Genomic DNA, 19,937 nt, shown 5'->3' on the forward strand with positions numbered 1-19,937 from the left:
TTATGTAAATTTGTGTGTCATCTGCATAACTATGGTAACTTATTTTGTTTTTCTCCATAATCTGAGCCAGTGGAAGCACATTAAGGTTTCTGAAATAATGATGTTTCTGGACCGTTTCTTTTCTCAAGATGCTAAGATAACAGAAAACTTTTTGTAGGAAATGAATATCAACCAAAATGTTCATATTGAAAGCTTTTTACTATCAACGTCATAATTTCAAAAACATACACAAGCCCTAAAACAAAAAGTTAAAAGAAAATGATAAACCTCGCAGATCCCATTGGTCTGAGTGATGACGCCACCCTCACAGTTGCTGTTATTTTACCACACGGCTTGAAGCATGCATCATCCATCTCCTCTGGTGAAAAGAAGCCTAGCTGGACCGAGTAGGAGGAGGAGAATCCTGCTGGCCCTGCAAACTCGGAGCCCATAACAACACAGCACTGGAGGAGTGGAATGGCGTGAAGAAACAGAAAGAGCCATTGACACCCATTACTGGACATGAATGCAGTGTTTTATCAGCACAGTGTTGGGCGTGAGCAATGACAGGAACAGACACACACACACACATTCACACACACACACACACACACACGCGTGCATCGTAGGTGTGAAACACAAGAGATAAGATGCGATTTACTGTCACTGTATGCAACGGGAATTCTTATGTTATATCTAATGTACTTAACAAGCATCATTAGTTCACAACCCTGTGTTGTTACATTTGCCAACGCTGCAGAAGGACAGGCTGTAATTTCCTGTTTCAACAATGCAGAACTGATAACAGAAAACTAGTCTGAACCGCCGAGTGATAATGAGCTGAGCGAAAGTGTGTGAGGAGGAGAGAGCACAGCAGGCCTTCGTCCCCCAGGTCCAACTCAGTCACAGCGCTGTTTCTGTTCCTGAGGGCGACACGTGCGGAGTCATAGTTATGTAATTTGAAAACTGTGCGCACGGATGAGCAGAACATGAGGCTGTGCTTAGGATCTACCAAACACCAGACACCTAATAATGATGCTAAAGGCTGTCACATCACAAAGACAGCCATGTCTGTCCTCACAGTCAATCACAGGCCCCCCTCGGATGACACGAACATGACATCACCGCACCACCATCTGCCCAGACACACTTCATATGTTCGGTCAGATCATACTGAACGCAGGGGTCACCAAATCTCAGAGCTGGCAGCCAACAACTTACATAACAGTGGCATTTCTGGGGCAAAATAATGTGCATACAAGATGACGACATGTGCCTGAGCCTCCAACCTGACCCCAAAGCCTGGAATCTCTGATCCCGACTAAGGAGGTCTAGTCTGGAGTTGCCGTAGCAGATCAGCCAGGGGCTTAATGACTTCAAGCTTGGTGCTGAATTATGATGAGATCCCCCCCACAAACACACACACACACACACACACAGACACACAACCTGCCTGTCTGTCTGTCTGTCTGTCTGCTCTCTGACAAGACTATGTACCATGCAATGATGAGACACAAAGCTGCTTTAGTTCTCTGGGTCAGCAGGTAATCAGGGGTTGGGGTGATGCTGCACTGTGTATGAAAGTGCTCCCATTTACCGGTAAGTCGTTTACTTAGAGGGCTGATAACACACTGCATCACATTATCACATTATGCATCATTCAAAAGACAAACACAAGCCTTCTTCTAATAGATTGTCTGCCTGTCTTCGGTGTTCAAAATCACACACTGCTTTTAAATGTCTTATCTCCAGAATTTATGGAAGTTTTCTGCATTTTCCCCCCTCTTACACACCCTAAACAATGTCCTGTCTCCCCACGGATGATCAATGCTTTCACATCCCTCTGTGTCCAACTGAACCCACAACACAGCAGAGAGGCGTGCTGGGATTATGATGTGACCCTGCAAGGAGGCAGAAGAAACCGAGGCCGAATTCACTCAGTCAGACAGCAGGGCTATTCTGGGAAACATCACTAACAACATCAAAATAATTGGCAGAGGAAGAGAGAGCAGATGTAGATCCAGACTCGGATGCAGAGACAAACAGAGACATGGGGTTGCAGGTCTCATAGTGCGTGCACTCGTGCATGAAATGCGTTTTAACAGTGGAGGCAAACGGCCTCCCTGCAATCCATCCACCCCCTCCTGCATGAATCCATTTATCCTAAAAGCCAGAACACTGATTGTGGATGGAGCATTACTACACCCCCCAACACACACACAATAACCAAAGAGAGGAGACATGATTCACCTTGCTCCAGGTCCCGCTGGTCGTACCACGGCTCCTCTTCCTCCGTGACAAACTCCTCCATCCTGCCTGCACGGAGCATCGATGTTGATCAACTTCTTCTTCGCCGGTGATGTGATCTGCTAATTCACGTACGACTCGCCCGGAAGTGACAGCAAAGAACAGCGGCGCATCCCCCAAGTAACCCTTTGAGAACGAACAAAATCCCGGCAGCGCACCTGCTTCTCGAACCGTCTGCAGATTTGAACCAAACCGCATCCGACCGACACACCTGCAGACCTGAAATAGTCTGTACAGCAGATGCTAAAAAGCAGAGAGTGCCCGTGTTTGTTCTGTTGTCTCATCAGTACTGATGAACAGCAGCGCCTTGGCAGCCGGCTCGCGCTCAGGGGCTGAATGCTACTGCTGCTGTTGCGTTTAGGTGCTGTCGGAAATGATTTATGGGATGTGGGCACTCTTTATCCCGCTGCCGGAGCTCGGCCTTTTACAGGTTGTTTTATTACCACGCTTGAAGGCAAGGCAGCTTTATTTGTAGCCTATAGCACATTTCAGCAGCAGGGCAATTCAAAGTGCTTTACACAAAAACAGTTGAAAACAGATAAAACACAAATATAAAAGTTAGAGTGCAGTGTAGGAAAACATTAAAGAATTAACAACCATTTAAAGAAAGGCAGCATCAAAAAGAATGGGGAAAAGGTTTTGGCTCCACCTTCACTGATTGATGAGGCAAACTTGTCTAATGTTATTTATTATATAACATTATATTTATTATATTATATATATTATAACATAAAAAGGTTTGTAAACCACAAGGTAAATTAATCTCGACACTAGATGGTCCAGCTTTACTGTAGGTTGAAGGTGCAGAAAGTTGATAGTAAGATTGTGTAGCCTATGTGTGTGTGTGTGTGTGGGGGGGGGGGGGGGGGGGGGGGGGGGGGGGGGGGGGGATTACTTATTCTAGTCAGTAATATAGCCTACTGTAAAATAAGATGTCATTCTCTGTGCAATGTACAGTTTTTCTAAGCAGCAATGCTTTCTGAACCCAAATGTGGCTACTGTGTGGTTCAATTACACACATATGTTTAGGAATATGCAACATACAAAAAACAAACTTAAATAAAGAAGGTCTTGAAACTAGAACCTGACACAGAGTCCTTCAAAAAAAGGCGCTAATATAAAACAGCACATCCACTTTAATGCCTGTATGTCAGTTAATATATTGGTGAAAGTTGCCAACACGTTTGCAATTTAACTGCACAATCCACATGAAACAGAGAAAGTCTTTGCCGGGTTTTGAATTCTAAATACAATTGTAAAATGTCATTTCCCCCAGAGGGAATAATAAAGTATGTCTTCTTCTTCTTAATTCAGCAAGAAAGAGTGATTTTTTTCTCACAAGTTAGGCTCTCAACAGCTAATTTCACGTTGTGTCTGTTTTTGCAGCTATTTAAAAAAGTATGACTTTGTGGGAAATAAAATGTTATTCTATTTTATAAATTCCATATCAGTATATACTTATGACATCGGTGACAGTACTGTCATGTTTTTTTTATTCCATCCATCCATCTTCATCCGCTTATCCAGTCGGGTCGCGGGGGCAGCAGCTCCAGTAGGGGACCCCAAACTTCCCTTTCCCGAGCCACATCAACCAGCTCCGACTGGGGGATCCCGAGGCGTTCCCAGGCCAGGTTGGAGATATAATCTCTCCACCTAGTCCTGGGTCTTCCCCGAGGCCTCCTCCCAGCTGGACGTGCCTGGAACACCTCCCTAGGGAGGCGCCCAGGAGGCATCCTTACCAGATGCCCGAACCACCTCAACTGGCTCCTTTCGACGCGAATTTTTATTAAATGTAGTCAGCTTTTACTATTTACATCTTTTGTTTTTCATTGTCCGAATGCAGGACATTATAGTTGAAAGTTACAAGGTACAAGTGAAGGTAGCACCACTGGAGGTGACGTCACCAGCTACTTGACACATCGTCCCCGGTACGGTGGTCTCTCCAGCCCCCCAAAGTTCCAATAAGTGTAATTGTCCAACTGAAGACATTTGTGTTGCTAAATGACCACACAGTAAGGCTCTCACACTGTGGTTAGTCTGTTCATATCCAGCATAGACTTTATTGTAAACATTTAGGAGCAAAGAGGAGATGGACTATGGCTGTTCAGACAGTACAGCCAGGCCTCTGTGTCCACCAGTGCTTCCAGTACTCTTTGGGTTCCCTCCTGACTGTGGAGACAGAAACTGTAGGCTCTCACAGTCCTGGCACGCACTATAACTAAGGAACAATTCCCTCATTGTAAATCACGTGGCAACGAAAAAAAAAACATGCAAAAATTCTCCTTTTGCTATGACATAACCGAAGATAAAACTGATCTTTAAATAAGAGAATAACGGGTCAGTTTGACATCTTACAGCATACATCACTGTTGTCCATTCACATTGTTTTGTTCTGCAGTCCAGCAGCTAAAGACATAATAAGCAGCAGTGAAAATATCCATTAGGCCTCTACAACACAAAATCCTCTGGTTCATGTTAAATAGTTCACCCTTGGCCCAGTGTTCTTGTAGTTTTTTTCACCCCAATTAACTTAAATTTTGCATTTTTTACATTGCTGCCAACCATTTCCAAAATGTGTTTCTAGACACGCTAGTAGCTCTATGGATGGAAATATCAGCAGGTCTCTTGCTCAGTCCAACACAATGGTCTAGACTAAAAATTGTCAACAATTATTTGATATATCTCTGTGTAATATGGTTCATACTTCCATAGAGGATGAACACTAATGACTTTAGTGATCTGACTGACCTAACCTTTCATCTAGCACCAATAGGTTAGAATCTTTATTGGTCTATAACCAAATACCTGCAAAACTAATGACATTCTCATCAGCCTCAGTTGTACTTTATGTTCAGTGCTCATTAGCTCAAAGCACTGTCGTGTACAGCGTCACAGAGCTGCTAGCATGGCTGTTGGCACCTTGGTCTTGTTTATTCCAAGAAGCTTTTGGTTTCCATTCATTTCAGGTCAGTATGAAAATCCACTTGCAGAGACTTGAAACATATCTTACTGGAGATTTAAGTGCGATTTAATTGACTTGAAAGAAGAAGAGTGCAGTCCCACAAAAGGTCCATACTGTAGTAAAATGAATAAAGACCAACTGCACATACATCGCTCATACATATAAACAGTGATTCACAGTCATATTAGTATGACCTCTGTTCTCTCAGGCTGTCACGGCCCAAATTACTGCTCAATTACTGACATGAGCTATTGCAGCAGCAATGATTCTAGAATAAAGCAGCAAATCGACCCAGAAGTTGGTCAGCAGGCGTCTGTGGTAAAGCCTAAGTTCACTGGAACTGGACAAACTTAGGCACTGTGAAGAGGAAGGGTTTAACCCTAAAATGGCTACATTTCTACACCTCATCATTCCTTGTTCTCTGTGGTTTTACAGATCTGCTGTCTTTTAATGTGCTTCCAGTCGTCCTCGCTTTCACAACGACTGACTCTGCTGAAGAACTTCTTGATGATAGCTTTGGCTTCTGCTTTAACTGTGGACAGAGAGAGAGATGGAGAGAGAGAGATGAGCATTAGAGTCCAACGCATGCGTCAGAGCACCATTTTCAGATGATTTATCCCCTGCGTACCTTGGCCTTTCCCCCGACTCCTGCCCTCTGTGAGAAGGTGAGATAAGTAGCGGGCAAAGGACTTAAACAGCTCCTGCAGCCGAAGATAACAACAGCTGAGAATCCACTTCAAACTGCTTTTCTGCAAACATGGAGTCAATCAATCAAAATGTGCTCTCTCACCTTGGTGGCAAACTTTCCCTGAGTGTAAAAGGGGTCGAGATAGCGGACCACGATATCAGCGGCCTCCTTTAGCGTCACAGGCTTGGGTGGCTCATTGGAGGGGAGCAGGGCCCTCTCCTGCACATTGGGGTTGAACGTTACTCTTCTGTCTAAGGGGCGGCTGCGCTTCGCTGGAGGAGACGACTCGCTCTTATTCACTTTTATATCACCTGTCAACTGGACACAAACACACGTTTTAAACACTAGTTAAAGTCAGGCATCATCATAACACTGTTAGTTTCTAACAGAACCGGAGGGAAAACCTAATTTCACCAGGAAACTAACAAAAGACACAGTATAACATGCTGTACTATGAACTCAATAACACCGTTTCTTCAGCCGCTAAGCTGGTCTGAAGAAATTATTTCCCAAAAATAATTTTATTTGAATGTATGTAAAATGAAGAGGTTTCTCTTGTCAACACTTGTCAATCACACAAACACACGCACACATTCTATGCACACACACACTATCAGTCACCGAGCAGGAGATCAATTTGATATAAAGACTGGATAGATAACAGACAGTTACCCCGTCTGTTAGAGGTGGTTTAGCTTCATCCTCAGGTTTGTTTTGTCTGTGTGAGAGGTCAAAAATAATGTTAGAGACTTTTCCATCTTTTTTGTCTTCTTAAAAATGGTGCATTTAGGGTGTCTTACTCTGTAGTGGACCTCATATACGCTATAGATGTGTCTTGAAGCTGCTCCAACTCCAACATCTCTGTTTTACAATTTTCCTCTTCATCATCAGTAATAACTATAACTTTAGTTTTACTTTCTTCTTGGATCACATCCCGAGTTTCTAAAGGACTGATCTCTACATTGTCCACAGTGACAGGTGAGTGTTCCTGCTTGCTGACGCTTTCTTGAGCGACCACCGCTGTGGTGTGAGATAACATAGCATCAAGTCCCCTCAGCGTCTCCGCCTCCTCCTGGCTGTCCTCCGTTGTTTCTTTCTTCGTAAAATAATGGGAAATGTTGCGAGAGCTCTTTGCTGCTTCCGCTAGCTTCTGCTGCTTCTTGCTCATGGCTCTGCCCGCCTTTGTCGGGCTGTTCACAAAGGTGGCGGCGGCGTTTGCTCTGGCTCTGATGGACGACGTTACAGCCAAAGATGCATCGGAGCTCGTCTCTCCAGAGCCTCCTGAGCTGTCACTGTAAAATCCGCCGCTCTCTGTCTCCTTATTAGACACAGTGTCCGACATGGAGGCCTTCAGCAGATCTTTAGCAGTCTGGAAGGGGTTGGATGATCCCCTCAGACCTGCTCCTACTCTCTTACGCTTCATCTGCCAAGACAACAAAGAAGCCGTGTTCATATCTGAATACTCTGCAGACGCAAGAAACCGTAATGACTGCTTGCAAACTAGGTGAAGCAAGTGTGTAGAGAGGAGCTTACAGAGTAGATCTCAGATGCAGATGTGAAGCCCTGCAGCTCCTCAGAAAACGAGGCAGAAGAAGAGGAGGAAGGTTCCTCTTTGAGTTTTGACTCACTGCTGCCGACTGTGTTGACACCTTGTCCTTTTTCTGCAGGTGCAGTTTTCTTCATCTCTGATACCTTTAAAATAGAATATGAGTTAGGAACATATCTTTCAAATCTAAGTGTATGCTACCAGCGATCCTGTGACAGGCAGAGAAGTCAGTAGTTACCTTCTTTAGGACAGCAGCTTTGTATAAGTTGGAGGACTTGCTGCTCTTGAAGACTTCATGTTCAATATCCACCGCTAAAGACAGGGTGTCACTGCTTAGAGACACAGAAGACAGTGTAAGCTACTGTGGGGAAGCAAAGTCCAAAAATTCACAATGTACTGCATATGAATGATGTTTGAAGCATGTGTCTCCATAATTACTGGAATGAGTCTTCTGCCCCCTGGTGGCCATACAATGCTTCCTGCAAGAGGCACAGGCAGTGCTCTCTGGCCTGAAATAGAAAATATATATATATATATATATATATATATATATATATATATATATATATATATGTTTGTTAAATTAAAAATAGTCAAGAAATAATTAAAGCTACAGCAGAAGAAACTTTGTTTTTATTAGCAACAGTTTTAAAATGGCTCAGACGCAAGGTTGGCTCTACTACTTCACATCTCATGACACATGAGTCACACTGAATTCTTGGAGACGTGTTAATGAGTGCAGCAGGTATGAGGAATGTGTTTGCAGCGTTACAGTACCTTAATAGTGAGTCTGGGGATCCTCTGACTGCTGGCCTCTCTGAGTGGGCAGTCAGCATCTGCACAATAAGGATACATTAGTTATATATGACAGTACAGATCAGCCTTGATATCCATTTGGGAATATAGGATTTTTTTCTATTGATATTTACCTGGGGGAACAAAGACTTCCCTCTGACTGTCAGCGACCTAAAGAAACATAATCATTCACAGATATTCACTTAAACAAAGTAGCTTCCAGACAAACAATGCACATTGGACAGAGAAGTATACACTGTTACACTTCCTCCATCTCCATTTCGGCCTAATGGTGACTTTCAAATTTAGTTACTTCCTCATCCTCGTTTAATTACCAAAATGTGTTTTGGGCGGTGTATCACTTTAAACTGGTAGATCAATTACATGAAGAGATATGAATGATGTTCTAAAAAGCGTAGGATCGAGGTAACGATGGCCGCCCTCCCATCACCACACGTCCTAATCCAGTGTTTCTTCAGCCCATCATGGAAAAATTTGTTAGGGATTTGGTTTTCCTATAAATTTCTTGTAAAATTAATTAATGGTTGACCAGTTGTAGATGTTAAAGGAATACGCCACCATTTGTTGATATATAGGGCTTATCACAGTTCAAGATTGGTGGGCAAACACATTTTTTGTCTCAGTGCATGCATTGTTTTAGTTTGGTGCAACACAGGCAGCGGCGCCACAGGTTAGTTTAGCGAAGTGGATTGATTCCTATGTTGCCGGTTAGCATGTTGTGAGTAAAGGCGAGCCAACAAAAAACAACTGCAACCTAATTACTTTCTGTGGCCTGCTTATTCATAACTAGCAGCGGCGTTGCCCTAGACTAAAACAATGCATGCAAAAATGCGTTGGCCTCCTATCTACAACTAGGGGAGACCGTGATCAGCCCTATTTCAAGAAATGTTTGCATTTTTCTTTAAGTTTCCTCTAGTTCCTCAAAAAATACAGTTCAATCACTACTGAAAATATGCCTCATTGTGTGTGAATAGAGGTGAATAAATATATATTTTTTTTGTTGCAGCCCAGTGTCAGTTAGTTTGGGGGGGTGGATTGTTGTTTGAACAGACCTGCCCCCACTACATCATTTCTTTTTGTTTATCAGTGTTCTTTCTACTATTTTGCCATCAAATTCCTGTTTTTATTGAGGTTGTGTTATTAAGCGTAAAAGCTGAACTTGGACCATCCAACTAAGTTTTACTTCAATGTTGCGCCAAGTGCACTGAACATGTGGGAGCGATTTACCACAATCCTCACTTAACAGCCTCAACAGCCCCTCCATTCCTGCTGCCAGCAGCTGGCTAACATATGCACAAAGATACAACACAAACACTGGTTGCATTTCTACAGAAAAGAGTTTGTGTGTGTTGATTATGATGATTCACCTTTCGCATGTTCATCTGCCTCTTGAAGAGGTCTGAAAACTCCTTTTTCCTGTTTGAGCCATCGTCCTCACTGCTGGCATCCCCTTCGTCATACCTGCAAGGTGTGATGTCAGAGTCAAATCTACAGGTTCCCCACTACTTTACGTGACAAAACTAAATCCAAGTGGGACAAATGTCACTCAAGCTGTCCTGCCTTTCAAAACCATAGCCCTTCTTTCCTCCTTCATAAAGGCCCGGCTGGAAACCAAACGGTCCTGTGGGCCCTTTGCTCTGAGCTTCAGTCTTGGTGCTGAGGGTGGCCGCCCGCTCCAGCTGGGCGCGCACAACTTTGGGGTTACGACAGTAGTCGCAGGCACCTGCACAGTTTGGCATCTTGTCCCCAAAGAACTTGGAGATGGTGGCATGGCGGCAACTGGTGGGAAGATAAGAGACTCTCGTTGTTAGGGCAACTGTGCAATGAATCACTTTTTTTATTTTTTAAATACTGATTATGACGAGACAGACACACAGACACACAGACACACACACACACAGACAGACACACACACACACAAGGGTCCATGCATGGATAGAAATGTCATTAGGTGGCTTCGAATGGGTTGCAAGCATTCTCTTAGCAGCTGTAAATCCAGCATACAAAGCACGTTTTTAAGCTTTAGAGAGCTGGAAGGCTGACAGGTCATTCAGAATCAAAACATTTACAGAAACCGGTACAGTAACTTTAATCAAGGCGGATATCTTGGATGCAATATTGTTCCAGAACTGACCAACAGGAGAGCACTCCCAGAACATGTGAAGATATGTACCTTGGCTTGAGCTTTACTTGGGCAGAAACTGCATAAAGATTTTTTTCCCATAACCGAGCAGCCCTACTCCTTGTTAAAAACTAAATATATGTAAGGAAAAGCACCAGCTCCTGTAAAGTTAGCTACATAATAGAGACTAAATTTAAAAGGTCAAGCCTGGTGATGTTTTTGAGCACATAGCAAACCTCTCTCCATCATAAACTGGCCATCGAGTGCATCATTGATCTATTAGCTATTGTGTAACCGTCACACACACCACTATGATCAATGTTTCTGTTCTTCTTTAGGTCAAACAGGGCTCCCTTGAACCATGAAATAAAAAATAGTTGTCCGACAATAACAACGCTGATAGATGTTATAAAAGTTATTAGCTTTAGAAATGCCTTCAGTACTCCATGTACTGATAAAAAGAAAACATTAAATCTTAATTTGGGAGGTACTAAGTCTTTTTTCTCCCACAATTTCAGGGGTTTTCGACAATACAATTCTCATTAATCTGAGATTTAAAAGTTATTATCGCAAAATAAAATGTTTAGAAAAAAGGCCTCACAGTTCTGTTTTAGATCCAGTATTATGTAACACAGAGAGAGAGAGAGAGAGAGAGAGAGAGAGAGAGAGAGAGAGAGAGAGAGAGAGATTTGGGAAACAATCCACTAGACGAGCGACTTCAACAACATACTAACTACCTTGCTGGAAATGGAAACTGTGAGGGGAGCGGTTTCCCCAAAAGGAGGCGTGGAAAGCCAGAGAGGCACAGAGAGGCACAAAAAGACTCTGTGAAGCAACAGTCACTCCCATGAGTGACAAAGAACAGCCTCGCAGGCAGAGAAACTAAAGTGAGGCGCACAGTCAAACGGCAAAGCAGACAACTAGGCTACTCTGCAACCAAAAAACAGAGAAGAGCAAGAAACTTGACAACCAAAGAAGAGAAAGATTAAGAGCAGCATGAAAGGGATGTTGTGCCATCTCACCTTTCCTCCACTCCACATGCAGAGTTTTATCAGTACCTGAGGAATTATCGCTCCTAACCTTAATCTCAACCTGACTGCTTATGTCCGTCTGTTAGTCTCCACCTCTGAGTGACGTACGGCACATTTTAACAACAGACTGACTGATTTAAAAACACACTCAGCAGGGGGGGACATGTCATGTTCATCACTGCCTCCTGCTCATCCAGTGGTCTGCTTTCTTTGGTTCTGTAACTTCTGCAGGTCAGTCTGGGCTGGGCTGAGCATGTGAAAACAACAACTGAGACTCTCATAGGTAAGTGCATTTCACTGCAAGTGTGTACATTTCTGGACAGTTTGACAGGCACTGAGAAATACTTGTTGAGAAGAATGTGTTCAGAAATACAGACTTCTTAGGTGTAAAACATACTAGTTTAAATAGTCCACGTACATATTTACTTTGTAGTTATACCAGTGGCATGTTAACAGCAGGATGTTTAGGAGTTTCTGACTTTTTGAACACGTCAACTATAACTATAACAACCAAAGAGTTAATGGGGAAACTGAATTGAAGAAGAAAATGATAAAGAAGTCAGATTACCAAAATGGATGCAAGCAACACTCACCAAGCACTGACAACTTTATGAGGCCACCTAACTAGGTAACTCTAACACAGCCACTGTTTGGTTATCTGCATGTTCTAAAATTCTCAAACTACACTATAAAATGATCTTTTGTGTTAATTTTCTTGCACTAAAATTGGCACAATGTGGTTGCTCCAATGCACAAAATGGCATGAAAGCATTGACTGAACGCCAGCTGCCAGTGTATTAGGGAGGCAGTACTGTTTTAGAGGTGCAGATCCAGCTTCAGCTTCATCTTGTTTACCGGCCCTTTCCTTGGAAGTGGAAAGGTTAACTGACAGGCGTTATTAGGACACAATACAGACACTAATACTAATTCAACTGATTTACATTGTTGGGCATTGCGACAGCATAAAAGCCATAGTATTTTGGGGGCCAAGTAAAATTAAAAGACATTAAAATAAATATTTTATATATATTTTCGGAAATTTGCTTTCTTGCAGGCACCACTTTAGCTTAGCACTGCTAACGGCACAAAGACTGGAAACAGATAAACAGCTAGCCTGGCTCGGTCTAAATGCACCTCCCAGGGCTTCTAAAGATCACTAATTATAGTGTTTTTGTGTTATCGTGTTAGTTTAATTCATACAAAAAACACCAATTTACTGGTTTACCAGTTGCAAGGCAACCAGTGAAGACCGCAGGAAGTTTCTAGCCCCAGTTAAGAAATGTTCAGACCTCAAGTCCATTGTTAAATGGCGAATTTTGTTTTTGTACCAGTTACAACATATTAATAATTACAGGTGCTGGTAGCGCTGGTTGAGCCAGGCTAGCTGTTTGCCTGGTTTCATTTCTTTGTGCTAAGCAAAGCTAAGCTGCTGCTGGCTCCACAGACATAACAGTAGTATCAATCTTCCCATCTATTTCACAACAAGAAATAATTAAGCGCATTTACCCAAATGTTGAATTATTCATTTGACAATGTAATGAACTATATTCTAGGGGTGTTGAAATTCAACATTGCATCTATTGCATCGCAATGCGGACGTGGACAATTCTGCACCGATGCAGTGACGGACTCAGACTCTGCTACATGTAGGAAGTGCCTTTTTTAAGAACAAATACAATACAAAGAGGGAGTTCCTATATATCTGAATGCCAGAATATGTTAATGAAAGCCATGTGTAGCAATATATAATAATATTGTGGAGGTGACGCGTCATGATGCATCGTGAAATTGAATTCATTGAAATTGTTATATTCTACTATATTCCTCATACAGTGTTTGTTATTGTTGATATTATGTTTTGTAATGCAATACAATACAACAAATGCAGCAGAGGGCTAAACCCAGACTGTCACACCCAGTGTCATTTCATTTACTTTAGAGCACAATAACACAGTCAGCAGTAAATCACGTATAACTTGAAACACCACATGTTACAATAACTTAACACATTACAGTTTGTACACAATAAACACAATTAGACAGGTGCCCGGAGAGCCTTCTGACAAATGGTTAACCTGTTAGTTATGCTGAACATCCTAAGCCACCAGCACCACCCAATGTGTCAGACTCACTCCTGGCTAGAAAAAACACATGTTTTACATCCCCGCTTGAAACCTAGGCCAGGCCCACTTTCTCTCCAAAAAGGGAACCTATCGACACCAGCAATGTTGTCTCAACCGTGCAGTTACACTGTAATAACCAACAGGACTTATATCCTGGTGACACAGAACACAGGCAAACAAATGAGACATTGTAAACCAAATTCAAGCATGCCCATTGATTGTAAATGCTTCAACCTCACTAGGATGGATGCCAGAGAGGAGACACTGAACATCTTGAACAAGATCTGGGTCAAGCTGCAGGGTCTGCCCGACGCCCAACCCATAGAGCTGGGAGCTTTCTTTGTCATCTTAACCTTCATCTGTGAGTCTACTCCGCTCTCTATTATTACTCATTTCATTTTCTTCAAATGTGTCTGTCATGTAGCATTAAAAAGTTTATACTTTAAAATGCCATGCTTAATACAAGTTTTTTTAAGTTATGTGCATATGTAAAAAAATCGAATAAAGGCTGACATATCAGTACTGTATTTGTTTTAACTCTCAAATGTAGATAATGGTTTTGTTCTCAAAAACTAATATCAGTCCAGCTCTAGTTAAAAAATAATGAATGTTTAAGGCTTTATAATATTGTTTCTAAAATCTGCAAACTTCTAAAAAGACTTTTCTGTCACATATTTGTTTTTTTTATAAAGAGTGAGCTGGTCACAATGCCATTTCGATTTGCTCTTCCACAGTGGTGGTCCTGCTCATGACAGCGCTGACGTGCGTGACCTGCTGCTGTCGCAAAACCAAGACGAGGGGATTGAACATTTGAGCAAATGGGCTCGACACAATGAAACATAACAGCGGATAGAAACACAACATCAAGCTTTCTCTGTGGCTCTAAAGCATAATGTCATGGTCATATACTTAATAGATACTTGAGACAATTTGGTGAGCGACAAAGCTTTATACAGGGCGTGTTTAGTAGCACTAAAGGAGCCCTGCCATTGAACCACAAAACACCTGATAAACACAGAGATGGATGTCCTGACAAACACACCTGCTAAGGCTGCCAGGTTTCCAGGACACTCTACAATCCTTGGGGCATTTCTGCGCTTTACAGGGCAACAACAATGCTTCTGACATGAGGAAACCCAAAGTAACTTGATTAATGTAGGAAAATAAATGGGATATGAGCTACCAAGATGTGAAGAATAATAATTAAAAAAACTGCAGTGAGTTGCACAGTGAGATATGAAGAGGAGAGCCAACTTGTTTTTTTATGTAACTATGTGTCATTCTTAAGGAATGACAATTGGCATTCAGAGTTTGGTATGATCCTCCTAGGGGCGTAGCTGTTTGCAAACCAGAAAGTGTTCCTTGACATAAGTCACAACAAAGCATAAAACAGAGATCAAGTCTGCCCTCTGCTGTACACAAACCAGAATTAACTACGATTTAATTTGAAAGGCACAGCAGGCTTGTAATGACAGTTGTGTTTTAATGTATAAAGCTGCATGTTATATTATGTGTAAGGGGGGGGACATTATGTAATGATGTGATACTTTGACAACACTTTTGAACGCAATACACAAAATGGGACTTGTATGTGTGCAAGTAATGCTTTACTTACCATTCTTGAGCACAGTATGACACCATGGCATCAAAGTCTGTAATGGCTGTTTTGTCCGTCTGCTTTTCAGAGCCCCGTTTTGCCTAAAGACAAAAAAAATGTTCACAAACCGGAGTTTCATGTGAGCTCTTTACATTTTGAGATCTCTGTTATTGTGCTGACCTGTTTGCGGGCCACCTCCTGGCGGATGAGGAAGTTAATTTGCTCCTTATCTTTGGGGGAGTAGTATGTGCGACACGAGGAGGGCAGTCCGTCTCTCCCAGCTCGCCCAGACTCTTGGTAGTAACTGGCCAGGGACTTTGCGAGGTTCCAGTGAGCTACAAACCTGCGGGATTAACAAAAACATCAGCACTTGGGAACTTAAACTCTGTAGCCAATTACAACTTAACAGCAAAACATTGTTGCATCACCTGACATTGGCCTTGTCTACTCCCATACCAAAGCTGATAGTGGCTACAATAACCAGAACTTTCCCCTGCATCCACTCATTCTGGGCCTCTGTGCGATCCCCTGCCTTCAGACCTGCAGTATAAAGAGCAGAAGGCAAGCATTGGAAGGCAAATCTTGTGTTCTCCAACCCCAGACATACATGGAGGAAAAACAGTCTGACCTGCATGATACGGTTTAGCCAAGACTCCAAGCTTGGTCAGCTGGTGAGCCACTGTTTCACAGCCTTCCCTGGTGCGACAGTACACAATCCCACAACCCTGTTCATAAACATTACATAGGTTAAAGAAACCAGGGTTCTGATTCTTGTGTTGGAGGAAAAAACATCAGCTAATATTGGCTCATCACAGTCTAACACAGCCCTCTTACAGGTGTTATGCAAGGTGGTACTTTCTTTGGAGGTACCAATATTGATATTTGAGAGATTTCTAACATAGAAATAAAATGAGAGTAGTAAGGACATTGAACTGTTTGGCGTAGTCATTTCACTAGTTCAAAAGAAAATGTCAGTGCTCTGCATTGACCATGGAAATAGATTAAATTTGCCCACTGCAACGTTCACAGTTTCTTTTCTTTTTTTGCAATGGTACACATAAGATTGGCCGGCACTGACTACCCTGCAATGTTGATTTGAATGAGAATGTCTGTTCTACTCTTATTCTATTTCTATGGTTTAGAATGACATATCAACACACCTACCATAAACAAACATTTTAATAAAGATCCTTTAAACTTTGTTTTCATGAAACTTTAAATATGTTTCATTTTACCCATTCTAAATACATCTTCGACATTTGTGTACTGCAATTTCTTATTGCTTATCAACCAGTGGGCTTGATATATCAAATGTATCAGGCTTTGCAAAACTGTGCAAAACCCATTAAAAGGCGGATATATGATTATTGTTATTTTCATTTTAACTCTTAAATTTACTATATGTATTGGTATTGTCCTCAAAACCCTAGTATCAATCTACTCTATTGAAAATAAAGAATGTTTAATGTTTTGGGATTTTCTTTTCCTACATGTATAACACATGGGTGGGGGAAGAAAAAAAAAAAATCGATACAGCATAGTATTGCAAGATTTTCAGTGGCAATGCTGTATCGATACACAGGCGCCAAGAATCCAATTTTTGTTTTTGTCGCCTTAACAATCCCATTTTTTTATAAATTGCAATGTATGGCAGAATATTTCAATATGTTAAAAATCGGAATAATATCGTATCGTGGCATAAGTATCGTGATGATATCGTATCCAACCCCTAATAACACAGAGAAATTGTTCTGTGAAAACTTTAGTCTAAGCACGTCCATTCTGTTCCCATATTTCTGTTTGTCCTCTTAAATAAACTTTTCTTTGCACGGCTCTCCAACATGGCTTCAATATACTGTACACTGCCGTTCAAAAGTTTGGGATCAGCTGTTATATTGAGGTTTTTTTTCCCTTCAATAATGGCTTTTTTAACAGAACTCCAAAAGAAGAAAATTAATTAAATTTCCCTTTGGTTGATGTTCCCACAGTGTTGGATGTCAGGGAAAAATACTGTACAAAAACGTAGATTCTGAACTTGTTTTTCAGTACAGATAATCTTAAGTGACCCTCGATCTGTAATGAACCACAACAATGCATTTGGGCTCTAAATATTTTGGGAACCTGTTTTTCTTTGGTCCATCTGCAGTCTACTCAGTGGTCAGACCGAATAGGTTTACACCGTGATTTGTCAGCCAATATGGTTCATCTGATATCCCAGCTGATATTTATGGTGATCTATGACTTAGAGAAAAATGAGATCCCAACCTGTCCATTAGAGCCTTTGTCCAGTGCCAGTGCCTGCTGAATGAAGGCATAGAGGTGGTTGTAAGGGTTTGGCAGCAGCTCCCTGAAGATCACATCATAGTACAAGTTACTGCGGAACACAGGTGAAACAAAAGACAGTGGCGAGCGCAGTCTCAGGGATTGAACAATGTCCTCTTGTACATTCTTGGGAGCTGTCGCTGTCAGGGCCAAACAGGGAACCCCTGGCAAGCGACCACGCAGCTCTCCCAGTTTGAGGTAGTCTGGCCTGAAGTCGTGTCCCCACTGGGAGACGCAGTGCGCCTCGTCCACAGCCAGGTAAGATAGCAGGCCGCGGGAGCACAGGCCCGTCAGGCAGGGCTGGAATGTGGGCGAGGCCACCATCTCTGGAGTGATGTAGAGCATCTTCAGCTTGGGGCTGCTGCTTCCTAGATCAGCCAGGATCAGACGGCGCTCGCCTACTGGGAGCTTGGAGTTGATGGAGCAGGCAGGGATGTTCAGACTTTTCAGGCGGTCCACTTGGTCCTGGGAATAAACAAAGGAAGGGATAAACACCTAATTGATAGTGCACACAAGGGTTTGTATTTGGAGCAGTCCAATCAGAAACAGACACGGACCTGAATGAGAGCGATTAGCGGGGATATAACCAGAGTAATGCCCTCGGCCAGGACAGCAGGCAGCTGGTAGCAGAGGGACTTTCCTGCTCCAGTGGGCATGCACACAAACACATCCCTGTCACCTGCAGGAAGACAACACCTATCACCACAGTGCCACACATGAATTGCTTTCTGACAACACTATATGTGAGAGATAATTTAAACTCAGCCTCATATTTAAAAATGAACGAAAACGTCAGTTGAGTTGCTTGTTGCTAAGAGCCAGCTAACGTATGCTAACGTTACTTAGCATTGAAACTAACACAGCAGATACATTGTTCGCACTGTTCGCTGACTTACCTTTAAGGACTGCTTTTACAACATCTTCCTGTAGTTTAGACCGAAAGTTGTCGAACCCAAAGTGGGTTTTTAAAGCCTGTTTTGAAGTTGTTGTCATCGTTTATCTCTCTGTAAATAAATCATATAAGCGTCTCTGGTGTCGTCGCAAACTGATGACATCACTACAGTCGCAAAGAAAACTGAAAATAAAGTTTTGTTAAATTCTGTGTTTAGTGATTACATGTCATTTATTTATAAAGTCAATACTTTGTGTTGTTTTAAATTTGTAGTATTGTGGTGGAAAGAGTTGGCGCGTGCTTTTTATATTTTGCAACAGTTTGTATTAGAGCTCTATGATTGGTCGAGTGGTGCACGGCTTTCAGCTAATCAGAGCTGCTGGCCAAAAGTATATGGACAACCTGTGTTCTCAGATCCTTTACTGAAGTCAAAGTAGAATACCAAAGTGTAGATAATACTCTGTCGCACTTGCAAGTAAAAGTCCTGCAGAATTGTTAATATGAACACACTTAAGTATGGTTTAGTATGCTACCTCAAGTAAAAGAAGTCGGGATGCAGAATGGCCCATTTCAGAAAAATGTAAATTATATTATTGTGTAACAAAAATGGATGAATTAATTTGTATGTTACTTTAACGTTGCAGTTGGTAAAGTTAGGGCTAATTTTAACGTATACTACATATAAGTACATATGCTTTTGAATTGGGCTAAGGTGCTGTTTTTAACATACTCTATCAACCGCCGTGATAATGATCATTAACCCTCCTGTTGTCCTCGGGTCAAATTTGACCCATTTTCATAAGATTTCTATATATAAAAAAATTTAGTTTCTTTTAACCAAATTGTTTAAAAAAAGTAACGTAGATGGTCCCACACAACGCACTTCACAAGTAAAATAATTGATCAGTTCACTGCTTTCATTGAATTTTTGTGTATAATTCAAATTCAATGCTATTGCATTTGAAAAAAAATTATAAAAGAATGTTCAACACAGACGTTAAAAAAAAAGCTTCAAAAACGTGGGAAAGAAGCAAATAAAGTGCAGATGAAATTGACAAAGGCATCGTAAAAGCTTGAAAAGCGCAGGGAAAAGTGTTGAAAAAAAGTGACAAAAACATCTGAAATAGCAACAAAAGTGTTGAAAAAGAAAGCCATTGTGACAACCCAAAAAAAAATGTTTTAAATATAAAGTTTGACCCCGAAAAATTAAAAGTTGCATGGTCAACAACAATTCAACACATGGGTTCAGTTGTTTCTTTATGTGTTTGAAATATTCAGTTAATATGTTAAATAACCACAACAAAGACAGAAAAGAGAGCAGAGAGAAACTAGAGAATGAACTGAGGCTGATTACTGATCCCAGATGCTTATTTACCCAAGACACTGATCTATCAGGGACTGACAGACACTTCAGCTCTCAAATCAGAATTCTCTTTCTAACTAATTGTTCTTCTTATTTTTTTTTTGCTGTGCACTCTTCCTGTACCTTTGCGTGACATACTGCATATAAATCACTTATTATGTCTAATGTACTAATAAACAGACCAATTAG

The 19,937-nt window shown here is 41.7% G+C and overlaps 2 protein-coding genes and 1 long non-coding RNA gene across 5 annotated transcripts in view; 1 reads left to right on the plus strand and 2 right to left on the minus strand.

Moving 5' to 3' along the window:
* The window catches only part of cdr2l (cerebellar degeneration-related protein 2-like), a 14,665-nt gene extending 12,070 nt beyond the window's left edge, over positions 1–2,595 (minus strand). The window contains exon 1 of the mRNA XM_034893321.1: positions 2,230–2,595. Coding sequence (XP_034749212.1) covers positions 2,230–2,308 — 79 coding nt within the window. The 5' untranslated portion in view covers positions 2,309–2,595. The remainder of the gene's footprint in view (positions 1–2,229) is intronic.
* A 1,718-nt stretch (positions 2,596–4,313) lies between these two features.
* recql5 (RecQ helicase-like 5) lies at positions 4,314–18,663 on the minus strand. 3 transcript variants are annotated; one of them, XM_034893308.1, is made up of 19 exons: positions 18,390–18,663; positions 18,051–18,172; positions 17,437–17,958; positions 15,800–15,896; positions 15,600–15,711; positions 15,352–15,514; positions 15,190–15,272; positions 9,859–10,077; positions 9,666–9,759; positions 8,412–8,448; positions 8,260–8,318; positions 7,921–7,991; positions 7,721–7,811; positions 7,470–7,628; positions 6,737–7,359; positions 6,609–6,654; positions 6,039–6,254; positions 5,877–5,949; positions 4,314–5,780 (listed from the first exon to the last, which is right to left on the minus strand). In XM_034893308.1, exons 1-19 carry the CDS (start codon positions 18,484–18,486, stop codon positions 5,656–5,658), a joined length of 3,009 nt encoding a protein of 1,002 aa, XP_034749199.1. In that variant the 5' UTR covers positions 18,487–18,663; the 3' UTR covers positions 4,314–5,655. The 3 variants fall into 3 exon arrangements, with proteins under 3 accessions (XP_034749199.1, XP_034749198.1, XP_034749200.1); XM_034893307.1 differs by having other exon boundaries at positions 7,721–7,814; XM_034893309.1 differs by lacking the exons at positions 4,314–5,780; positions 5,877–5,949; positions 6,039–6,254; ... (1 more) ...; positions 6,737–7,359; positions 7,470–7,628 and having other exon boundaries at positions 7,718–7,843.
* Positions 11,187–15,162, plus strand: LOC117957540. Its single transcript, XR_004659529.1, has 3 exons — positions 11,187–11,734; positions 13,817–13,935; positions 14,309–15,162. It is a non-coding gene; the product is annotated as an uncharacterized LOC117957540 (long non-coding RNA).
* Positions 18,664–19,937: the final 1,274 nt, after the last annotated feature.

The sequence above is a fragment of the Etheostoma cragini genome, chromosome 15 (genome assembly GCF_013103735.1).
Source record: "Etheostoma cragini isolate CJK2018 chromosome 15, CSU_Ecrag_1.0, whole genome shotgun sequence".
NCBI classification, from domain to species: Eukaryota; Metazoa; Chordata; class Actinopteri; order Perciformes; family Percidae; genus Etheostoma; species Etheostoma cragini.

Excerpts from the sequence above, each read along its gene's own strand:
- recql5 (XM_034893307.1), bottom strand. The coding sequence starts at position 18,486 with ATGACAACAACTTCAAAACAGGCTTTAAAAACCCACTTTGGGTTCGAC. Across the intron at positions 10,078-15,189 it reads TCATACTGTGCTCAAGAATG|TTGCCGCCATGCCACCATCT; the intron begins GTAAGTAAAGCA and ends TCTTCCCACCAG. Across the intron at positions 8,319-8,411 it reads GGAAGTCTTTGTTCCCCCAG|ATGCTGACTGCCCACTCAGA; the intron begins GTAAATATCAAT and ends CTTATTGTGCAG.